This window comes from Cotesia typhae, unplaced genomic scaffold (genome assembly GCF_013202065.1).
Source record: "Cotesia typhae breed Kobodo isofemale line unplaced genomic scaffold, CoteBio_Ctyphae scaffold_58, whole genome shotgun sequence".
Classification (NCBI taxonomy): Eukaryota; Metazoa; Arthropoda; class Insecta; order Hymenoptera; family Braconidae; genus Cotesia; species Cotesia typhae.
Window position 1 is genome coordinate 261239 of NW_027423778.1, and position 18748 is coordinate 279986.

An 18748-nucleotide genomic window follows, 5' to 3' on the forward strand; every position below is an offset into this window, starting at 1 on the left:
TAAAATAATGCATTATTATTTTATCATTAAAAAACTGATAAATTATATTTTATCATTAAAAAACTGATAAATAATATTTTGTTACACATTAGAATTGCGTTAAAAAAATCAAAAAACCAAAAATTTTTTTCTTCACAAAATAAATGTGAATAAATTATAAAAGCCATGAGTGGATATCTAGATTTTCGGATATTTTCAAAGACTTAGTATTTAGTACTAAATCATACTGTCATTAAATATATTAATTTTAAAGTATTTTTACAATCGTAAATTATGTTGACGCGATATTAAAATTTTCGATAAAAAAATATAGATTACCAACTATTAATTTTCTTTTTTTTAAACAAAATATAGATGCATAAATAAATTCAATATCAATAGTAAAAATTTCAGTATCAACGAACACCCTCGTTGGATTATGTATCGCAGCAATAGCAGCAATATGCGCCGCCGCGATGACCTGGTGGTTATATCGTCGACGTCGAGAGCACACAAAATTAACCATGGACAAGTCATTGGCATTTCGACCACCTCATCGCAAGCCAACAGCAGTTAAAAGTCCAGGAAGTACAAGTCATTATTTAAAAAAAAGTCCAAGTCCTACGGGGCCTGCTAAGAGTCCACCTGGTTCTGGAGGACAGACACCAAGTCCAACTGGCTCTCAGCCTCTACAGAATTCTAATAATTTTTCTTCGCAGCTGAAATCACTTACAGAAGGAAACGATAATTTAGTCCAGCAGACATCAAGTGAGGTAACACTTACTGTTGGAAATGAAAAAGATAATGCTGAATTTGAATCTAGTGAAAAAGCAGAGCGTACTCTTATTAATGGTGACACAAATAAAAACGAATTAGGACAGTTATTTTTTAAAGTACGCTACCAAGCTGATCAAAACGCACTTGCAGTCACAGTTATTAAGTGCACAGGATTACCAGCCCGTGGACATCAAACCAGTGATCCTTACATCAAGCTTCAACTTTTACCAGATAAAGAGGATAGAGTAAAAACAAGAGTTCTCAGAAATACACGTGATCCTGTTTATGATGAGGACTTTACATTTTTTGGCGTCTCACAAAGTCAACTCCAGGTATATAAAGTCGTAATTGATGAATATACTTCACGAAAAATTGAAAAACGAAATTTTTAGTACTAATAAAACGCTGTTACTGAGAAAAATAGATATAAAATTACGCGAAGAAAAAAGAATAGAACTGATTCCTATGTAGAATGCTAACCATTACCATGTTACATAGTAACGGAAATTTTTGTGAGAACCCTGTATAAATTTGCTGATAAAAATCTTAGAAATTGTGATAAAAATATAAACAATCACTCGAGTGATTGTTCGAAGCAAAATTAAATTCTGAAAGTAATGTTGTTTTTTAATTTTTTTTTGATGAAAATTTCAATTTGTTATTAACAAAAAACATAATCAAATTACATAATCTCAGTTTTTCGTAAATAAATCAATAACTATTGGTATTTTATATCAAAAATCAGAAAAAAGATCCTTAAAGAGGAGAAAATTTCTGAAAAAAAGTTTTGACTCCCGGAATTCTAACTTGAAAAACAATAATTTTTATTTAATCTTGAAAATAGGGTTCCGCGCGATTTTTGTCACACGACCGCGCCGATGCTAATGTACGACAGCAGCAGTTACGCGGAAACCTCTAGGACAATCTCATTATTATTATTATTATTATTATTATTATTATTATTATTGGGCTCATCTTTTCACAGTAATTTTCTGACACTCGAAAGAAACTTTAGAGCCTGTTAAGAAGAAAAAAAAATTATTTTTTTTTGGATTACCTTAATATAGATATACTTTTTATATACTTTTTCATAAATTGGTGAACTTTAATTCGTTGTATACAGGGTGATTCAAAATGACCTTCACAGCGGTAAACTGTAGATAGAGGAGACGATTCTAAGAATAAAGTTCCTTAGTCACTTTTCGATATTCTCAATAGTTTTTGAGTTATTCAAAATGTAAATTGACCAATCACAGACAAGCTTTAGGAATTAAAAAAAATAAAAAAGAATAATAAATAAGTTTAGCAACACTGCCACAGCAGACTTCAAGTAAAACAATATTTATTTAATTTGAAAAGTTCGATTTCTCACAGAAAAAAAACAAAACATGCAATTACAACCTAAAACGTATTTGTTTATTTTTTTTTTATCTTTTCCTTTTCACAGAAAACATTATCGACTTAAGATGATGCAATTATTAAAAATATAACTTCCGGAGAATTGACAAAATAAATTATGTATTTTTAAATATATAAACTTTAACCAAAAATAAAAAAAAAATTTTAAACTAATAAAATTGTCTTACTGAAATGATAGCAATTTCAAACAGACAAAAATATAGATATAGACAATACATAAAATGATTATTGAAAAATCTCTGATTTTGCTTGCTCGGTCTCGCTCAGGACTTCGCTAAGCGCTTGATGTACGTCATAGTATATTTACGAGACACTCAGCGAGACGGCCAGCGAGATGTCCGACGAGGCGTCCAGCGAGATGTCCGGCGAGACGTCCAACGAGATGTCGGGCGAGACGTCCAGCGAGATGTCCGGCGAGACGGTCACCTCGCTGGCTGTCTCGCAGGAGGTCTCGCTGGACATCTTGCTAGCTGTTTTGCAGGACGTCCCTCTGGTCGTCTCGCCTGACATCTCACTGGCTGTCTCGCTGGCCGTATCGCTGAGTGTCTCGCGGGACGTCTTGCTGGACGTCTCGCCGGACATCTCGCTGGCCGTCTCGCAAATATGATATAACGTACATCAAGCGCTTAGCGAAGTTCTGAGCAAGACCGAGCAAGCAAACCAAAGATTTTTCAATAATTATTTTATGTATTGTCTATATCCGAACAAAAACAGTTTCACTGTAAAAAAATCGTGCCAAGTCCACGTTCATAAGACTATTAAGAAAAAAAAAAATTTATTTCTTTACAAAAAGATATAAAATAAAAAATTAAAAAATCCAAGTAACCGATATGGTTGTATATGATTTTCGAAAATTAAAAAAAAATTTTTGTAAATTTAAAAATTAAAAGAAACAATTTTGGAACGTATTTAGTGTGCGTAGTTACGAAATATTTCACTTTTTATGAAATTCCTAAATTGTATCTACTAGTGCACTTAAAAAAAATTCAAGTACACAATAACGCACACCAAGTACGTTCCAAAATTGTTTCTTTTAATTTTTAAATTTACAAAAATTTTTTTTTAATTTTCGAAAATCATATACAACCATATCGGTTACTTGGATTTTTTAACTTTTTATTTTATATCTTTTTGTAAAGAAATAAATTTTTTTTTTTCTTAATAGTCTTATGAACGTCGACTTGGCACGATTTTTTTACAGTGAAACTGTTTTTGTTCGGATTTCAGTTTTTTTTGTAATTATAATAAAAATTGACAATTTTAATTTAATACATTTCCGGTGGCAAACTATCCCCTTTAAGCTATAGTTCATGTAAAAGTTATTCTTGCGCCGCCTGGCGTGTGTAATTGCAAGCTGTCAAATATCTTTTTTTCACTGTAGTTTTCCATCTATCATAAGATTAGCATGCATCGTTATATTATTTAGTCTCTGGCCGTCCGCTTTTTACATAAGAAAAAAGTTAAAATCTAAAAATCTGGGTCGCTATAGTTTGTGCTGATTATTTTTAATAATTTTAAATAAAAATTATAAAGATAATTGTTAATAATCAAGTAATACGCGTAATAAAAAGCATGAACTACTATTATAAAATATCATATAAAAAAAAAATCAAATTAAATTTGAAAAAAAACTTGTAACCTCAAAAAACGATTCTGCTTACGGTATATACACACTCGGTAGTCTGGCTTGAGAACGGAACTTGGCGCCAGATTCTACCGAATCTGTTGATCTATATTTTTGTCTGTTTGAAATTGCTATTTTTTCAGTAAGACAATTTTATTAGTATAAAAATTTTTTTTCATTCTTGGTTGAAGTTTATATATTTAAAAATACATAATTTATTTTGTCAATTCTCCGGAAATTATATTTTTAATAATTGCATCATCTTAAGTCGATAATGTTTTCTGTGAAAAGGAAAAGATAAAAAAAAAATAAACAAATACGTTCTAGGTTGTAATTGCATGTTTTGTTTTTTTTCTGTGAGAAATCAAACTTTTCAAATTTAATAAATATTGTTTCACTTGAAGTCTGCTATGGCAGTGTTGCTAAACTTATTTATTATTCTTTTTTATTTTTTTTAATTCCTAAAGCTTGTCTGTGATTGGTCAATTTACATTTTAAATAACTCAAAAACTATTGAGAATATCGAAAAGCGACTAAGGAACTTTATACTTAGAATCGTCTCCTCTATCTACAGTTTTCCGCTGTGAAGGTCATTCTGAATTACCCTGTATAAATAATCAGATGGTCAATAACTAAGAAAGTGGTACAGAACTGCAGAAAGCGTGTATGCAATCAATGTTAAAAATTCAATTATTAATTGAGTTCATCTCGAATTACAGGTGGTCAATCGACTTAAAATTTTAAGGGTAATTGTATCATCATGTCCTTAATAAATATACAAAAATTTAGAATTTTCTGACGCTATCCTTTAATCACGATAACTACCTTAATCTATTTTGAAGAGTTTCGTTGCCAATAGATTTTCTGTGTGAGTTTAAATCAATCAAGCTGGGTAGATTGTGAGAAATCTCAAATTTAAAATTTTCAAAAAAACATTTTTTTTGGAATAACTTTAAAAGTAGTGTGTTGATCGATTGCTAAATCTCATCAGCTCTTAACCTCCAAATCGATCTCGATTGCCGCAAACTAAATTTAAATCAGTTGATCCGTTCAAGAGATATCGTTGTCGAAAAATTTGGAAAAAAGCGTTTTATTTACATTACTTCGGAGTTTCTGTTTACATCACTTCAAAATTTCACGTTAGATCGTTCGGTAGATTAGAAATAATCTTTGAAATAGATAATTTTTCGATCATTTTGCAAAATGAACTCATGAGCTCGTAGATAGCTGGAAGTTTTAGGGATAGCCTACAGGGCCAACCATTTTTCAGATTTTTTTTCATGTAACTGTAATGAAAAGTGGAGAATTTCAACTTACTACCTTTAAATGTCAATCTTAAGCGCTCCAATCGTGACAGGTCCTTTATTTTGACACCCTCAGACAAAATTTCATGCTTATTTATAAAACAAAACTTCAAAAGCTTCAAAGATATTAAATTTTCAAAAAAAAGCTCTCGTTTTTTTTGGTTTTTTGCTCATAGCTTCTACTTAAATGGTCCTGATTCGAATTTTTTTCCGAAAATTTTTGGTTTTTTATGTAAAGTAAAAGTCCCAGTAGCTGTTCACTCCATGTATTTGTATATTTACATTTGTGAATTCACAAGTCTCTGTTAACAGAGATATACAAATACATGGAGTGAGCAGGTACTGAACTGGTTTCTGAGCAGGTGAAGGGGCTTTTACCTTACTTGAAAAAAAAAAAAAGATTTTTTCGAAAAATCTTTCTGTTATTTTATTTTAGTTTCAAAATTTCAAAGTCGTTTTCTAAAAATGATGCATGATTTGATTATCCTGAAAATTCGTCACAATAAACCCATATGTTTTCAGCAACTTGTTAAGCCAGATCGATTAGTGGAACTTATCATGACTCATATTTTTAACTTCCCGCTGAGAAGAAAATTTCCAAAAATCGAGAATTTATTGGTTTTACCCCGTTTTTCGAATATCGAGTTTTCATCAGAAGTCGATGTTTCGAGATCCTAGAAAGCTTTCCTGACTATTCCCGCGGTGATGTCACTGCGTGCGCGCGCGCGCGCGTGTGTGTGTGTGTGTGTGTGGTGTGTGTGTGTGTGTCAAATCGCTAGTAACTTTTGAACGGCTTATCCGATTCGATCAAACTAAGCGGCGTTCCAAAGAGTTTCATTGCCCTTAAATTTATGATACTAGTTCAAAAAATTTGAGTCAATCAATTTTAAGAAATCTTGAAAATTAAATTTCCTAATATTCGTTTTTTCGGAATAACTCTTAAACCGCTTTACCGATCAATTCCAAAAACTAACCAGCTTTTGACCTCAAAAATCCACGCCGATCGCCACCAGTCCGGTCAAAATTGGTTGATTCGTTCGTGAGATAACGTTGTAGAAAAAAATTGAAAAAAATTTTTTTTTCAGAATTTCTATGAAATTTTTGGTCTGACCAGTTTGTGCTCTAAGATTTCTTAAAGATTTCAAAAAAATGCGTTGAATGTTTGTTGAAAAGTTATTACGATTTAAAAATTTACATAATAATGTTACATGAAACTTTTATCAGACTCGAAGAGCTCAAAAGCATAGAATAGTAATCTCTTTGAATTCGAAGAACTTAAAATAAACCAAAAATAATATTTTTGAGCTCTTCGAGTGAATGTTTAACGCTTAGATATAGAGTTAGCAGAAAGTTGCAGGGATGACCTTTAGGGTCAACCGTTTGCCTAATTTTTTATTTGACTTTTCAGAACCCTAGCGATTTCACCGCCACGGGTATAATATAATCCATTCACGGTCAAACATTAGTCTATATTTTTTTTTCTTTTATGATGAATATTTATTTTCAAGGTTTAACATTTTACATATAAATATAAGGAATTGATATTCTTATACTGTAAAAAAAGGGGTGTTAAAAACGGACTTATTTCAACACCGCGCGGTGTTAAAATGAAATAACACCGGCGTAACTGTGTACTTTCCCGGTGTCAAAACACCGGTGTTAAATCGGTGTAATAACAGTGTAGATGCAGCGTATGCATTCTATTTAAAATATCAAGATTGTAAAATTTATAAAACATTATAAAACTTAGTTTTTAAATTAAGAAAATAAATAGAAAATATATTAAAGGAGTCATTATTTATTAAGTATTCATTACATCGGCCCACAAAAAAAAAAGTGGTCTGTCTTTTTGACCGAACCTACCAATCTTTATTTATTTTGACGCGCTTAATCCGAATCTGAAGTCAGTTTTGTCCGTGCACTTATCCTTTTTAATTCTAAATTCATGCTGTAATTACTGTTCTTGCGAAGAATTCATAAGGATTGAAGAGAATTTAATAAATTTAATACCAACTTATCCTATTCAATTCTAAAATGATGTTGTAATTTTGACATCACCGAGAATTCAAAAGAATAAAAGAGGATTTAAAAAAGCTTAATCTTTTTATTTATCCTTTTTAATTTTAAAATGATGTTGCGATTTCATTCTTGAAGAGAATGCAAGAGAATGAATTAAACTTCGAAAAATTTCAACACTAAGTTATCCTTTTCAATTCTAAATACTACACGTGGTACAGCGTTGCGGTTAGATTATAGTCTCGCGTGCGTTAGGTTTACGGTTCGAATCTCGGTTAGAGCGATAGGCGTTTTTCTAAACTTAATTTTACCGCAAGCAATAAACTTGAAGAAATGTACGTGAATTTGATAATAAACTTTATCCTTTCTCCACCTCTTTTAAAAAATTCAAAAAAAAAATGTAAAAGTCAAAATAATTTGATTTCTCCTTGATTCTATTGAATTCTCTGCAGAGAATTAAAAAGTACTGAAATTTTCTAATTGTGAATTCTTCTTAATACTATTTAATTCTCTATGGAAGATCAAACAGAATAGAAAGCTTATAATACTAAATTCCTTTCGATTATCTATTGAAAATTAAGAAGTATTGACGATTTTCAAGTATGAATTTTTCTTAATACTATTCAATTCTCTTCAGAAAAATATGAGTCTTCACTTTGAATCCTTTTTAATTCTTCAAGGAGGATTGAACAGAATAAAAAGCTTATAATGCTGAATTCTTTTTAATTTTATTCAATTCTCTACGGAGAATTAAAAAGGATGTAATCAATTTTGCGTACTAGAAAATTCTGAATGTGAATACTTTCTAATATTATTTAATTCTCTGCGGAGAATTCAAAAGTATTGAATTTCTCTTATTTGCAATGCTATTTAATACTACTTAATTCTCCATGGAAGGTCAAATAGATTAAAAAACTTGTAATATGGTGGATTCTAATTAATTCGCTTCGGAGAATTCGAAAGTATTAAAAATGTCCAAATACGAATTCTTTCCAATACGATTCAATTCTTGGCGAAAAATTCGGAAGTACACAAAATTTCTGAATGTATATTTTTTCTAATACTATTTAATTCTCCGCGGAGAATTCAAAAGTATTGAATGTCTCTTATTTAAAATGCTATTTAATTCTACTTAATTCTCCATGGAGAATTAAATAGAATAAAAAACTTATAATTCTGAATTCTTTTAATCCTATTTAATTCTTTAAGGAGAATTGAAAAGGATGCATTCAATTTTTAATTCTGTTTAGTTCTCTTTTTTAACCAGAGTTTATGGGAGTTAGTAGTCATGGAAAATATGGAAAAGAAACGATTTTTGTGGTTTTTTCATCAACTAACTTTTAAATCGCAAGACTTAGCTCATTTCTGTGTATATAACGTTAATGCTGATAAGATGAGTTTGAATCACATTTTATTCTTTTCATTTTTCAATAATTTGTACTCCTTTATTCATGGTTTGAATTAGCCTGTACGAAAATTTTTTATATCTAGTTTCAAGAAATCTAGTTCCATTTCAGATACTGAATAACCTTTTTAATAGATTCAATATCAATTTAACTATTACATTGGTCCTCATGGCGGAGTTTTTGAAAAATTTAGACTTAAATTTAAATCCCTACTAATATTATAAATGTGAATGCAAACTTTTTTAACTTCCCGCTAAGAAAAATTGAAAACTTTTTAAAAATTCGGGAAGTTATTGGTTTTACCTCGTTTTGCGAAAGTTTAGTTTTCATCAGATCTTGACGTTTTCAGGTCGTACGCTATTTATTTGTAATTTGAGTATTCTCTGTACCTAAAAACCTGCATACGTCCGCCACAGGACGAAAAAATTTTTCAGCACCAGGGGCAAGCCACGCGCAAATACGGTCTCGGCGATAATTATTAAATAAAATAAATAACAGGGATATAAAGCCTCGGCCCTATCGGGCCTCTAGTGTAAGGCCCTATCTAAGCCTTATATTATTCCTGCTGAAAATATTTATCGCCTCGACCGTATTGGCGCGTGGCTCGACCAAGGTACATAATAACTATTTTGATCTTGAAGAGCTCAAAAACGTCTAATAAGTGCAATTTTAAGCGCTTAAGTACGGAATTAGCGGGAAGTTGCAGGGATGGCCTTTAGGCAACCGTTTTCCAGATTTTTTGTTACGATTTCACACCAAAACTACCGGATCTATCGGGATGGGACTGGAATTGTTCGTCGCGAAATTTTCCGTAGATGGTTATAAGCTACTTAATTTTTAGATTTTATCAGCTCTTTCTCATTGTTTACGATTTACTTTTATAAACATTTTTCTCGTCAATAGAAACAAAAGACAGGCGTTTTCTTTCAATTCTTCCTTTGTCTTTTTTTTTTTTTTTTTTTTTTTATCGACATGAACGTAAAGGGATTACACTAAATCTTTTTCTTACATTCAGCAAAATTTAGACCCACTCACACCTTTCTGCGCTTCCAAAAAACCCTACCACCCACCCATCTACAGGTTCCGATTAAAGGAGATTTCCATATATATAGTCACTTATCACAAAATCTCAGGAACCATAGGGATTAAAAACTTGAAATTTAATAGGAATCTTACTTTTGACATGTAGATTTCAGCTACCCATACAAAGTTGCCGTTAATGGAAACAATCCCAACCATCGGCCGATATCTGGCAGCCAACGATTGGCCAGTTATAGGGATATGTCAACGGGCCATACTTGGTTAAACGCTGGTCGCCGTCTATTGCGGACATTAATGTTTTGCAATTAATATCCATTTATCGCCCAAAGTCTGGTTGTTCTTGGCCAATTTGTTATTTTATAATAACACAAATTTGGGTTTTCGGAGATGCATTACGCGAAGTATAATATTTAAAAAATTAAAAAAGATATTGTAATGTTTATTTAAGATTATTATTGATCCAAATAGAAGTTATATATAAACATATAAATAAATAAAAAAAATATATAAACTTTTATACAAGATTATCGTAGATCTAAACAAAAATAATGAGCAAATAAAACAAGACAATAAAAATTTTAAATGTGATTTCGAAGTTTGACTTGAGAAAAGGATGGCATAATTTTTGAAACAAACATATAACTATTGGAAGGATCAACTGTCCCTTATTAGAAAAAGAGATTTAAAAACATTAAAATTGTTTGAAAAAATTGAAAAAGATTTTATTTTTACTACTACATAGATATACACTTTACATTGAGGTAATCTTTTTGAATCTCTTTTTCTAATAAGGGATTAGCCTAAATAGGTTTGGTGCAAATTAAATTTAGAATGAAAAAAATAATCGTCTTCAGACATTTAAAAACTTTATACAAAAATCGACAAAATTGAGTACTAATAAATTTCATAATCTGTATATGCAGTAATAAAATATATTTCAATCATTCAAATAGCTAAGTAGAATTTTTCAGTTAGATTCCAGCATGCAGCGCAGCCGGTAATGATCGAGACTTTCACGCAGACGAACCAGGTTCGATTCCCACTTCGACTTAACCTTTAGAATTTTTCGGAATATCCGACTAGGATCGACGCTCCTGTGCTACATCTTCTACTACTTGACTTCATAACGCCAATACGATTATAGGAATAAAAAATTCTACGGCATATCGGCTAAATTTTTAGTTTTTTTTTTTTTTTTTTATTTTAACATACTCAGCCGATGATCAGCCATTAACGGCCCGATAACTTTTTTTACAATCGGCCGATAATCAACTGCCGTTAATGGGCCGTTTTTATCATTTGGACATTCAGCCGTCCGTGGGCCATTAAAAGTCGCCAATGATCGGCCGTCAATCAGTATCCTTTGCCCGTCGATGGGCCATCCGAGGGCCGGTTTTTGAACTTTGTATGGGTAAGAACAGTTTTTACAAAATTCTTTAATTCTCAAAGGGGATTACGGGAGCGTTTACAATGAAAAATTCCCGTTTTTAAACTATAGTTTCTATAGGCTCCAAGAGTTGTAGGAATCTTCTATATGTGATGCAGAAATGATCTAAGAGCGGATTTTTTGACAATTCATCCCCAATAAGGATTGCGGAGGTATTAGGCTTTAGAATTTAAAATTTCAATTTCCAAATTGTAACTTCTACTGACTCCATATGAGAGTCCGGGGGTGTCCATCGTAAAAAAATTCATATTCTTCAAATACAGTTCCTACAGATACAAAATTTGATAGAATCTTAAGAGAAACAGGAATTGCGTCCAGGGTCAACCGATTTAAATATTTTTCCTTTTTAATAATTAGATATCGACTAAAAATGAATTTCGCGATAATTGACCATGTGCAAATTGTGTCAGAGTGGTGAGTAGAATGTAAAAAAACGTTTTTATTTATAACCTAAGACTTCTTGAAATATGAAATTTAAGACATACCTATTAAACTTCAATAACATTTACTAAAAATTTCCTTACAACAATAGTCTTTTCGGCAGCGGGAAATGTCATTATAAGGTTTCCAAAATTTAACAACATGTAGTAAGTTAGTCAAATGACTAAGAATTTTATATACATGTTATTTTAGCTGATAAAATAAACGACTAATTGTTCTTATTCCGAGATCACGGAAATGTAACAGATTAAATTGAATGCATTTTCCAAACACTTGATATGTGGAAAATAAATTCGGCTCATCTTTAAATAGAATTCGTAAAAAATATGTAAAATTAATTTTTTATACAAAATTGATATCACTGAGATAATTATAATAAACAGAAAAATTTGTCGTACTTGAAGCTAGGCAGATTTTTTCACTTATGAAATTTGCAATTTCTCTAACTGAAACTTTCAATGCATTGAAGCATGCTCATTTCAAGTTTTTTTTTTTTTTTTCATGTCAAATATAAATCATTTTTGTGAGAAAGCCACGGGAATATTATAATGATTACACGTTGCAAGTTATGATGAATGTTAGCTAGAATAATCACATGGATAAAAGTTATATGCCAATTCGATGGAATTCAAAGTCTGTGCAAGTCAAAACAATACTCTAATTAAATTTCAAGTCTATATCTAAAAATGCAATTCTACAAAGCGTCCGGCGGAGCGGGCGAGTAACAGCTACACTGTTAAAAATTACTATTGTAATTTTACAAGAAATGTATTAAAGCTCATAGGCAAAACATCTATTTAATATTACAATTGGGTATAGTAGTATTACAAAACATATATAGCTCTGTGAGGTTACTAATTTTATAAAACGGTTTAGTAATTTTACAAATATTTTAAGATTAGCTAATTTTGTAAGATTACAATACTTTCCTTGAATTTTACTTGAATTGAAATAATAAAAAGTTTGGAAAATCCAAAAGTGCACGACTCATAATGCTCATTTAGTTGTGAAATATTAATAAAATGAAATAAATGCCTTACAGGCATTCACTAAACTGGCTCATGGTTAAATCCAAACGAATGTACTCGTTAGCGTGCTTCATCTACAAACTTCTAAAATCCGGTGAAACAAGTTTTCTTAGAAGTCTCTTCGTTGAAGAATCCACAGATATCATAAGATCAGAAAGAATTGCTGCTAAAGAAATCAACATGTCTTTTAAAATGCTTAACTTCTCAACTACTACCTTGGAGCATTCGTTCGTAATTTCTGCGATCCGAATTTGGAGGGAATAACCATTGAAGTCACAAATTTACTTAGCCTAAATACTTTTAAAACTAGTGCTTTTGAATTCTTCATGAAGCGTGAATGAGACAATAAATCTTAATTTCAAACTTTTGATATTCATTCACACATTTCTGTTATATGATACTCATTTTACATGATTTTATCATACTAGATCATCTTCTATAATTTGTACCACTGAGTTTAACTCTTAAATTTTTTATTCTCAGATTTTATACTTTTCTTGTATTTTTCATAATTATATTCCAAATTTAAGAAAACCGATTATTTTTTTTTTTTTTTTTTATTTAAAGTCGCATAAACTACTAAGGTCATGGGCGACTTATTAGAGTGGAACTATTAAGATTGGAACTCGTTTTTAAACTTTTTTAGGCTCAGCAGAATAATACACTTAAATATTGAAAATATTCATTGGTGTACGCCGGACTCGAACCCGGTCCAATGCATTTTGAAAAGTAAGGGCCGGAACCGATAGGCTACTGTGCGCCTCGATTATTTCTTAATATCGAAAATTTTTGAAATTTTATATCTTCATTATTTATACGTGTACTTTTATTGTAACTCTTTTGGTATACTTTTGCCATTTGGCTATACTGCCTTAGCATTGAAATTAAATAATAAGTAAATAAAATATGTGAAAAAATTATACAAACTAGCTAAAATAACACGATAATGCGTACGCGTCTCTACCCTTGTGGAAATAATTATCTGAAAAAACTCTTGAAAAGTCTTTATAACTCTGAATAAGACTTTTCGAAAGTCTTCACATCCCTATAACTAAGTAAAGGAAAGACTAAATAAGTCGTCAAAACTCAGCAAAACTCTTCAAGAGTCAAATTTTCCCTGTAATTTCGGACTTTCTCAAAGAGTTATTAAGACTTGATAAGACTTATTCAGTTTTACAGGAAAAGAAGAGAATATTTCTTTTCAAAAAAATTACTTATCAGAATTAAAGAAAATTGAAAATAAAACTATAAAAAAGAATTAATGCATGTTTTGTAAGAATTTTTTTAAAATAATATTTTCATCACGAAAATACTTTGATGGGCATCGAATCACTCATAGTTGAGCAAGTCAAAACATCAACAGCAAATGAAGTGCACTTGCTGTTGATGTTTTGACTTGTTCAACTATGAGTGATTCGATGCCCATCAAAGTATTTTCGTGATGAAAATATTATTTTAAAAAATTTTTTACAAAACATGCATTAATTCTTTTTTATAGTTTTATTTTCAATTTTCTTTAATTCTGATAAGTAATTTTTTTGAAAAGAAATATTCTCTTCTTTTCCTGTCAAACTGAATAAGTCTTATCAAGTCTTAATAACTCTTTGAGAAAGTCCGAAATTACAGGGAAAATTTGACTTTTGAAGAGTTTTGCTGAATTTTGACGACTTATTAAGTCTTTCCTTTACTTAGTTAGGGATGTGAAGACTTTCGAAAAGTCTTATTCAAAGTTATAAAGACTTTTCAAGAGTTTTTTCTGAGAATTATTTCCACAAGGGTAGTGCGATAAGTGTACACAATATAATATATAGATATACAGTCTTCTAGTTTTTGTTTTATTTTATTAATTGTACATAACGACACTGAATTACCTAGCCATTCGCGTTCGGTGACCTACAATTCTTCCAAAGAATTAAACAAAAAAAATTTAACTTAGTTAATGCATTTTTTCACAAGTTACAGTGCTTCCGGAGTTTCATACTAGTTATATATATTTTCATGCTTATGATATATTTGACCAATCACGTTCCGAATAGTTTGCTTACATGATATATTTTCATATTTTTTATCTAAACTAGACATAACACGCTCGCTTCGCTCGCCTTCATTCTTTCAAAAATCCCGCCACTATCTGAGTCGATCAATCAACAACCGAATAAAATAGTCACAGACGTGACGTAAAACGATACGACATTCGGCCATCAACTTTTTAGAAAAAAATGATGATTATAAGAGTGAATGTTTAGACTCAAAACTACCTTCTATTTTACTATGCCTATTACGAGATTTACGGTTGTAATCGTTTCTTTTTTCTAAAATGCATTGAATTTTCTATTGAAATTTCTAAAATACCATAGGTATACAGATGTTTATTTTTCAGAAAAATTAATATTTATTTACGTCTTTTTCAAAGGTACAGTGTAAATTGGGATGTATGCATTATCCTTTTTATACTTATGCCAAAAACTAAACAGCTATACTGGAAAAAACATTAACATGATTCGAGAGGTAAATTTTTGAACCAAGAAAATCATTTTGAAGAGCTTTATAACGCTGATGTAGGCAGAAAAATTCTTGGTTTAAAAATTTCGTCTTAATTTAAAAAATTAAAACTCTACACAGGAAATTTGCTTCTATTTCGGCTGCCGAATGACACTTTTTTTAGTTTACTATCTTTTTTAAAAAAGTAACAGCGTTTTAACAATTACAAAAAGTTTAAATTTCCCAAGTTGTAACTTTTTTTTTAAGTATATTTCATTTCTTTTCAATCATATTTTATTTTTTGTTATACTTATAATTAATTATTTGCTTACAGAAAATTAGTCTTCACTTTATCGTGCTGAGCTTTGATCGATATTCTCGAGACGCAATGATTGGGGAAGTTATATGTAGTTTATCTTCGATTTTTGGATCAGAAAATATGAAAAATCAACCGATATCACTATGTCGAGAGATATGTCCACGCAGCTTGAAGGTATACAGTGAAAAAAATGTTATGATCAGTCAATTCTTAAATCATTCTTCCCTAAGGGTATTTTTGAATAATAAATTTCATATGCATGAATTTTGCTTTTTTAATTTCAAAAACAAATTCGAAAATTACGTATTTCAAAAGAGATTTCGTGCATTCATAAATCGACTTAAAATTTTGGCAGTATGTATATTTATATTTCGATAATGAATATTTTAAAAATTTCTTATTGTGTAAGTTCATTTCCCTAGCATTGTTGAAAAAACATTAGCTATTTTTTTGAAGCACATAAAATTAAATGAAAATATTAACATTTTTTTTTTCTTAAATATACTAACACAGAAATGCTGTATGCAATAAAATCACCAAAGTAGTATTCAAACTTTCATATAATTGTATTATTTTTATTATCAAAACCAGTACTGGTAATATCGACTTTAATAGTAGAGTCACACATCAGTATGATGATAATTGATTTTATCAGCTTCTGTACGCCCTACTTTCAAACAATTTCCTAAAATAAAAATTTTGAATTTATATAAAAATGAAAATTACAATAATAAATTTCACAATTTAGATTCAATCACAAGGCAGAGGAGAATTGTTAGTTTCCTTATGTTGGCAACCAGCAACAAATCGTCTGACTGTTGTTGTTTTGAAAGCAAGAAATTTACCAAAAATGGATGTTACTGGTTTAGCTGATCCATACGTTAAAATATATTTACTCTACAATTCACAACGCATAGCTAAGAAAAAAACTCATACTAAAAAGCGAACACTGCATCCAGTTTTTAATGAATCTTTTGTTTTCGAAATACCTAATGGTATTGACGGACTTGGGAATATCAGCTTGGAATTTTTACTATTAGATTGGGATCGTGTTACGAAAAATGAGGTAATCATAGAAGTCTTTATTATTTAGTAATAAGATTGAATACAGAGTTATACATAAAAAATGGTTTATTTAGGTGATTGGACGAGTAGAACTTGGTGGACAAAAGTGTGAAGGAACAGCACTGATTCACTGGAATGAAGTTTGCAGTTCACCTAGACGACAAATAGCAGATTGGCATAAACTTACAGAATAAACAAATCCTTCAATTAAATTCTTTCAGAATTTCTTTCACATTCAGTAAATTTTCATATCATCATCGTATTACAACATGGAATGTGAAAAATTAAGATAAAGCACTGTCAGATATCAGTTTTATAAAAACATCATTCGGTCAGTGTAACATCAGGTATATAATGAGATCAAGAATACTATTTCATCAATAAATCTTTCTTGTTATATTTATATCTTCAATCACGCGGCCTCATGATCGATTATATCTTTATCTTGCATTACCCTGGTTATAAAAAGTATTAAAAACAATTGAAACGGAATTAAAAATAATTATTTTTACAATGAATCGAATTCTTTTCAATTCCGTTTCTATTGATCTCAATACTTTTTTTAATTAGGGTTAATAGTCGGCATAAAAATATGTATCAACCTTGCAGAAAGAATCTGATCAAACAAGGACATATCTATGTGTAGAATCTTTATCGATTATTGAAAGTTTATAGAAATTCTAAACATGAGATTGTCTACATTGTAAAAAATTTTTTTCAACACGTAAGTGAATAATTTTATGATTAACAAAGTAACAAAATGAACATTAAATTTCACATAAATGAGAATAACATTGCGGCTGAATATAATTGAAAAAAACAGAAAAATGATCTTAATTTGTCAATGATGTCTAAGAGACTGTATCTCAATGAAAAATTATTATCTTATAACTATAGTTGCTTTTTTGATCTTGCTGTCATTAAAATTGGAAATTTTCGGTAAACCCAAGAAGTTTTTGATTTCACTTCGATTTTCAAAAATCGAGAATTCATCAGATATTGACATTATGAGGTCATAGAGAAGGATTCTGGAATATTGAATTCGGCTAACGCATAGATGAGCTGACATTTCTATTGATTTAATTGAACTAAAAAAATTTTACCAAGTCTGTAGATCAGGTACAAATTTTGCCAAAAACTTTAAAACCCAGATGCTTACGGTTTTAAAATGCTCGTTTTTAATTTTCATAAGATTACTTGTCATTGAGATCAAGCTTTTTAGAAATCACTAAAAATTTGAGAAAATTTTATTGTTCCTCTAATTTTTTTCAGCAATGTATATAATCAAGTGTTTTATAATCAGGAAAAACTAGAAATCGTATGAAATTATTTGAATTATAAAAAGCATGACTAACAAACATGAAATTAAAACAAAAAATAGACGAAATTAATTTTTTTTGTTCATTGCAATTAGTATGCCGAAGTATCGCTCGACTGTTTTCTCATCATTAGTCGTAAATGCGGAAATAATTATTTGACACGCTACAAATTTTGTTCTTTATTTTTTTAAATATTTAAAATTTTTTGAAAGAAAATGATTCCAAATATCCAAATAAAAATTGTAATAATCATATAGTATATATAATAAATAAGAATAAATTATGGATCGTAATACTTTACACATAAGGTTTACTTTATGATTGTACATATGTAATTGATAATGATATAATGACTGGGATACGTTGTTCTGCTAAAATATTATGATATTATTTAATTGTATTTATTAGAATATAAAAACACTTACTTACTTTTCATCTTATTTTCTTTGAGAACCTTAAAACTTACGCTATATCCGTAATTTGTGAGCAAATTGAGAAACTAAAATAGCATTGATATTAAGAGTCAAAAAAAAGGAAAACCGTTGACCCTGAAGGCCATCACTGCAACTTCCTGCTACTTTCGTAATTAAGCGCTCGAAATTGCACTTATTATGTTTTTGAGCTCTCAGAGCTCAAAAGTTTGATAGGAGTTTAATAAATCACTATTTTTTTAATTTTCAAACCGCAATAACTTTTGAATGAATGAACCAATTTTCACGCGGTTAGCGGCATTCGACGCAGTTTTTCAAATTCTATGATATACTTTCAAACATAAATTGATTAGATCGGAAATTTCGGTGTAATCCGAAAAAAAACACTTCTTGTCGATTTTTTTCGTCAACGATAACTCACGAACGAATCAACCGATTTTGACCGGCTTGGCGGCGATCGACGTGGTTTTTTGATCTTAAAAGCTGATTAGTTTTTGGAATTGATCGGTCAAGCCGTTCAAAAGTTATGAGAGGTTTACATGTATCCACACACACACGCGCGCGCGCATACAGACACAGACAGCATTGCGGGAGTAGTCAGGGAAGCTTCCTGAGACCTTAAAACGTCGAGATCTGATGAAAACTCGATTT

The 18748-nt window shown here is 30.2% G+C and overlaps 1 protein-coding gene across 2 annotated transcripts in view; it reads left to right on the forward strand.

The window, feature by feature from the left end:
• Syt4 (Synaptotagmin 4) overlaps positions 1-18094 on the forward strand; it is a 41312-nt gene extending 23218 nt beyond the window's left edge. The window contains exons 3-6 of one of the 2 annotated variants that reach the window (XM_074257982.1): positions 382-1088; positions 15298-15456; positions 16031-16348; positions 16422-18094. In XM_074257982.1, coding sequence (XP_074114083.1) covers positions 382-1088; positions 15298-15456; positions 16031-16348; positions 16422-16541 — 1304 coding nt within the window. In that variant the 3' untranslated portion in view covers positions 16542-18094. The remainder of the gene's footprint in view (positions 1-381; positions 1089-15297; positions 15457-16030; positions 16349-16421) is intronic. The other variant, XM_074257983.1, reaches the window with a different exon arrangement.
• The last annotated feature ends 654 nt before the right edge of the window (positions 18095-18748 follow it).